The sequence below is a fragment of the Nelumbo nucifera genome, chromosome 4 (assembly GCF_055504915.1).
Source record: "Nelumbo nucifera cultivar China Antique chromosome 4, China Antique-T2T, whole genome shotgun sequence".
NCBI classification, from domain to species: domain Eukaryota; kingdom Viridiplantae; phylum Streptophyta; class Magnoliopsida; order Proteales; family Nelumbonaceae; genus Nelumbo; species Nelumbo nucifera.
Genome location: NC_142652.1, coordinates 35291038 through 35297619, shown reverse-complemented (window position 1 = coordinate 35297619; position 6582 = coordinate 35291038). Strand labels below are relative to the sequence as shown.

The following is a 6582-nucleotide window of genomic DNA, read 5'->3' as shown; positions in this document are numbered from 1 at the left end:
ACTCTTCATTAAAGCCCCACTCAAATCCAAATTTGGTAATCGTAGGAGAGTCTGCTTTGTTGAGTAGTGCTTGAAGAAACGGAGATACCACCACATCTGCAATTGTTGCGATATGTGGTTTGCCTTCCAATTAGTTGGAAGAACAAAATGAAGATTGGCAGCTGGTTTCCTTCCAGAAAATGAATATGTAGTTGAACACCTTCATAGTTTCTCTGAGGACAATGCAATTCGTTCAACCATACAGAAGTTTCAATGTCGCTTCCTCTAACACTCCGATATGGCAGTGATTTTCAAGAAGTCATCATTGATGCTAAACAACACCTAGGTGCCACATCAACATTAGAGAAATCAGACTTGAAATGTCTTTGGTTGACATTATCCCTTTGGTTGACTGGTTTTGGTGGTTTTCAGGAAATCAACCAAAAACTAATTCTTGAAATTATCCCTTCCAATATATCACATTTTTTTTTGGTGATTTCTTGATTTCTAGTTGATTCCGGTTTTTTTAGGATGACATGGCATCCAACATGACATTGAATAATAACTCTAATACAAAAATAATCGATCCATGAGAAGCAATTCCAAATGGCAATGTTTTTGAACCGTCATTGACCCAGACGGTTGGACCGTTCGGATCGGAAACTGTTCAGGTGACCGGTTCCATTTTACCCCAAACCCAATCTTGGTCAAAAACTGTTGAACTAGTCAATGAACCGTTGACCCAGACTGTTTGACCGTTGAACCGTTCGACCCAAAGAACAGTTTGTAGTTTATTACTTCTAACAAGTTTTGTCAAAATAAGAATGAAAAGAGAAGAAGATCTCTCAGATCTGAGATCTACTAGAGAGAGATGTGTGAGACAGTGAGAGAGATGTGTGAGACAGTGAGACAGTGAGAGAGATGTGTGAAACTGTGAGAGAGATCTTCTTCTTCTTCTTCTTCTTCTTTGATGGAGTGCCAGCTCGTGACCAACCGGCGCCACCAATTCCATCTTAGGGAGGAGTTCCTATGCTAGAGGAATCCTTGTGATATCCAGCGTTGGATGATGGGCATCGAAAGTTATTTACTTAGTATCGAAGACTATTATTTTACTTATTTTACAATTTGTCCTAGACCCATTATAAATACCTCTTCTGTTTTGAGTTTTAAATAACAACAATAATATTTTCGTTATTCATTCTACTATTCTATTGTGTCGTACGTTGAGTATTCTTCGTGAGTGAGGTCAGTCTCTCGACTGACATTCGACCGAAAGGTTTGCTCATGCAACCATCGCTGTTCGAGCAAACTCACGCTGCGCCAGGTGGTATCAGAGCGGGAGTTCGCCCAATCAGATGGCCAACCAAGACGGTAGTGGTCGCAACCAACCCCGTGACGGAGATCAGGGGTTACAAGCTGTTTGGAGAGCAATCGAAGAGTAGCGAACAACCACTCGTAACATTGAGCAACAGTTGGTAGAGATCACTGGACAACTACGGACTGTGTTGCGAGAGGATGTTCCAAGGAATGGGAATAATGCACTGAATCAAGCCAGATGAGACAACCACGGTAGGCCGGTCAATGATCCTATACCTCAATTACCCAGGAACCCTATTATTGATGATGATAGCGACGATGAGCTAGAGTTCGGCGTTGCTCCAGTTAATCCCGGGGATGGTAGGGCTGATAGGAATTGGCGATATCATGGCAATTTTAATCGACACCGGAATAATGACGAGTTTAAACTAAAAGTGGATATCCCTACTTTTAGTGGAGAGCTGGATATAGAAGGTCTTCTAGATTGGATTACCGAGGTAGATCGTTTCTTTGAGTACATGGAAATCCCGGAAGAAAGAAGGGTGAAACTAGTAGCTTTTCGATTGAAGGGAGGAGCATCCGTCTGGTGGGAACGAATGAGGGAGACTTGGATTAGAGAAGGAAGAGGTCCAGTTCGAATATGGAGACGCATGAAACAGTTAATAAGAGGTAGGCTTTTGCCTCCTGATTACGAACAATACATGTTTGAATCGTATCAACGATGTGCGCAGGGAATGAGGAGTGTGAATGAGTACACCTTGGAGTTTCTGATACTGGCCGGGAGAAACCAATAGTCAGAAAGTAACAATCAACAAGCAGCTCGTTATTTGAGTGGTTTGAGGCCTGCTATTCGAGACAAGATTGGAGTCCAGATGGTTATGAGTGTACAGGAAGAGAGGAACTTAGCTTTGAAAGCTGAGCTGATGTCTCAAGAGAGGACCTGGGCTGATAATTATCGACGGTACAACGGGAATGAAAATAGGCAGGCCGCGGCTGATAAGGGCAAGCCAACTCAAGGGATGCAACCCCCCAACCCGCCTAATGTAGCTAACACCAATAAGGCTGCAACGGGAGGAAGCACTAGAGGTAACACTTCAAACCCTCGTAAAAACATTAATCCTTATGCAAGACCTGCTCCTTTTAAGTGTTTCAAGTGTAATGAGGTTGGACATAGGTCTAGTGATTGTCTCAGGAGGAAAGCAGTTAATGTGGTAGAAAGGGAGGAGGAAGAAGTTTGTGGGGATGAAGTGTATTATGGGCCCGATGGAGAGGATGAAGGAGATGTTTATGAACAAGAAGAGTACATGTGTGTTGTAAGGAAGCTTATGTTTTCTCAAAAAAATGGGGATGACACACAACGACACCGGCTGTTTCGCACCAGGTGTACGGTGCAAGGTCAACTGTTTGAATTGATTATTGATAATGGCAGCTAGGAAAACATTAGTGGCAGAGATGTGGTGAAGAAGTTGCAACTAATTCCTGAAAAACACCCGAACCCTTACACGATTGGTTGGATCAAGGAAGTTGGTGGCGTACGTGTGGAGGAACGCTGCAAGGTTCCATTCTCTATTGGTAAGTATACTGATGAGGTTTATTGTGATATCGTGGATATGGATGCTTGCCATATTTTGCTTGGTAGGCCTTGGCAATTTGATATAGATGCTAAACACTTGGGTAGGAAGAACACATACCAGCTTGAGAAAGAGGGTGTGCGCTATACATTGTTGCCTATGGCGGAAAAGAACCAAACCAAAGCTTCCAAAGTGAAGGGGAGGAATTTTCTTACCATAACGCATCGCCACTCTGAGTTTGTAAGGGAGTGTAAAGATACCCGCGAGGTCCACTTACTGGTTATAAAAGGGGAGAGTGTGAGTGAGCCACTAGGGGTGAACAAAATTCCAGTGGAAGTGCAGGGATTGCTCGACGAGTTTCATGATGTAGTTCCTGACGATTTACCTAATGAGCTTCCACCCATGCGAGATATTCAGCACCACATTGATTTTGTTTCTGGTGCTAGCCTACCTAATCTGCTACCACACTATAGGATGAGTCCTAAGGAGAAGGAGATCTTACGGGAGAAGGTAAAGGAGCTGTTGAGAAATGGCACATTCAAGTTAGCATGAGTCCTTGTGCGGTGCCGGCATTATTGACACTAAAGAAAGATGGGAGTTGGAGGATGTGTGTTGACAGCAGAGCAATCAACAAAATCACTATTGGCTACAAGTTTCCCATTCCTAGACTGGATGACATGCTTGATCAACTTGATGGGGCTGTGGTCTTTACCAAGATTGATCTCAGAAGTGGTTATCATTAGATCAGAATCCGTCCCGAAGACGAATGGAAGACACCTTTCAAGACGAGGGATGGGTTGTTTGAGTGGTTAGTCATGCCTTTTGGACTAACCAATGCACCAAGCACCTTCATGAGACTGATGAATCAGGTACTACGTCCTTTCATTGGTAAATTTATTATGGTGTATTTTGATGATATTTTGATTTATAGTAAATCTGTTGATGAGCACATGGGACATATCCGAGGGGTATTGAGTGCGTTGAGAGAAAATAAACTATATGCTAATTTGAAAAAATGTACTTTTATGAGTGATAGCTTATTGTTCTTGGGTTTCATTGTAAGTAAGGATGTGATTAAAGTAGATGACGAGAAAGTGCGAGCCATTAGAGAGTGGCCAACTCCAAAGAATGTGAGTGATGTGAGGCATTTCCATGGGCTAGAAATTTTCTACAGGCGGTTTATTAGACACTTTAGTAGTATAGTAGCTCTTATTACTGAGTGTTTGAAGAAAGGTAAGTTCCAGTGGGGAGATAAACAAGAGCAAAGTTTTGCTCTAATAAATGAGAAGTTATGTACCGCTCCTATCTTAGCTTTGCCAAGCTTTGACAAGTTATTTGAGGTTGAGTGTGATGCTAGTGGAGTGGGCATAGGGGCTGCATTATCACAAGAGAAGAGACCAATTGCTTTTTTTAGTGAGAAGTTATGTGAGGCTAGAAAGAAGTGGTCTACTTATGATAAAGAGTTTTATGCTGTTGTGAGGGCATTGAAGACATGGGAACACTATTTGATTGCTAAAGAATTTGTCCTTTACACCGATCATCAAGCCCTTAAGTATCTAAGTAATAAAAAACATTTGAGGAGTGATCTGCATGCTAGGGGGTCTGTTTTTGTTGATAAATTCCCATACAAGATTGTGTATAAGATAGAACAGCAGAATACGGTGGCGGATCCCTCAAGATGAAGACTTCAAGTAGGTGTGGGAGAAGTGCATGTCCAAGCAACCAGTGGGTATGGGTTTCTTATGAAGGGAGACCAATTGTGTACTCCTTGCACATCCCTTCGCGAGAAAGTCATTAGGGATTTGCATGGTAGCAGCTTAGCAGGACACCTTGGAAGGGACAAGACGATTGAGGCTGTCAAGGGGCGTTACTACTGGCCCAGGTTGAGGAGAGATGTGGCTACTATCATGAGTAGGTGTTATATATGTCAGACAGTTAAGGGGCAGGCTCAGAATACTGGTCTTTACATGCCTCTACCAGTTCCTACTACTATCTAGGAAGATTTGTCTATGGATTTCGTCTTGGGTTTGCCAAAAACTCCACGAAACATGGACTCCGTGTTTGTGGTTGTTGACAAGTTTTCCAAGATGGCGCACTTCCTTCCATGCAAAAAGACTGCGGATGCAACAACAACAACCAAACTATTCTTCAGGGAGGTTGTCCGTTTGTATGGGGTGCCTAAAACTATTACGTCAGACAGAGATATGAGGTTCCTGAGTCACTTCTGAATGACTTTGTGGAGGCTATTTGACTCGTCGTTGAATTTCAGCAGTATAGCTCATTCGCAGACTAATGGACAGACAGAAGTGGTGAATCGAACTCTGGGTAACCTGATTCGTAATATTTGTAGAGAGAGGCCTTAGTAGTGGGACTTTGCTGTAGCTCAAGCCAAGTTTGCCTACAACAATGCAATTCATAGCTCTACAAGTAGATCACCCTTTTCTATTGTTTATATGAAAGCACCTAACCATGCCTTGGATTTGGTGAAGCTACCCAGGGTACCAGGCTTTAGTACTACAACTGAGCAGTTCGTAGGTCAGATTCAGTCAGTACAAGAGGAAGTAAAGCAGAAACTTCAAAGAGCCAATGAAAAGTATAAACTTGCAGCTGACAAGCATCGAAAGTACAAGGTGTTCGAAGTTGGTGATGAAATCTTGGTGTTCTTAAGGAAGGAGCGCATACCTGTTGGGAAGCATAGCAAGATACATCGTAGGAAATATGGCCCGTATAAGATTATTAAGAAGATCAATGACAATGCTTACGTAGTGGACTTGCCAGATCACATGGGTATTTCCAAAATGTTTAATGTTGCTGATCTTCATTGTTATTTTCCTGAGGTGACGCTTGCATATCCTGATCATGACTCGAGGTCGAGTTCTTTCCAAGTGGGGGTGAATGATGGAGTGCCAGCTCGTGACCAATCGGCGCCACCAGTTCCGTCTTAGGGAGGAGTTCCTATGCTAGAGGAATCCTTGTGATATCCAACATCGGATGATGGGCATCGAAAGTTATTTACTTATTATCGAAGACTATTATTTTACTTATTTTACAATTTGTCCTAGACCCATTATAAATACCTCTTATGTTTTGAGTTTTAAACAACAACAATAATATTTTCGTTATTCGTTCTACTGTTCTATTGCGTCGTATTTGAGTATTCTTCGTGAGTGAGGTCGGTCTCTCGACTGACATTCGACCGAAGGATTTGCTTGTGCAACCATCGCTATTCGAGCAAACTCACGCTGTGCCATTCTTTCAGCCGACAACTTCTCAAATCTCTCATTCAAACCTTATTTTCTCTTATATTTATATGCATCTTACCCTAATATCAATCTAATGGGTAAGATGGTCAAATTGTTCAAAACGTTTGAGCTGAACGATCGAATCACTGACCCAGAAACCAGTGGCTAGAACGGTTCTATTTCTGGGTCGGTATTTTAAACCTTGCCAAATGAACTTAAAGCTGGTCAATTTCTTAAAAATCATCTTACATGGCAGAAATGATGCCAAATAACAAAATTTATCAATTTTTGAAAAAAAAACACTGATTTCAGAAATCATCGATTTTTGAAAAATCTGTAAAGAAAAATCAACATGGATGCCAAACATCACACTAAGACGTATGTTTTTGTGATTACGTAAAACTACAGGACGTGTCCGTAATTCCATATATGAGCCTATTATAATTTGCAACTTATAATTAGTACGTCGCTGG

General features: G+C 41.9%; 1 protein-coding gene across 1 annotated transcript; it reads left to right on the top strand.

Annotated features, from left to right (window-relative positions):
• Nucleotides 1–2168: 2168 nt before the first annotated feature.
• LOC148792163 (uncharacterized) lies at nt 2169–4549 on the top strand. The gene is made up of 4 exons (XM_088903733.1): nt 2169–2609; nt 2730–2868; nt 2956–3409; nt 3904–4549. Exons 1-4 carry the CDS (start codon nt 2169–2171, stop codon nt 4547–4549), a joined length of 1680 nt encoding a protein of 559 aa, XP_088759859.1.
• The last annotated feature ends 2033 nt before the right edge of the window (nt 4550–6582 follow it).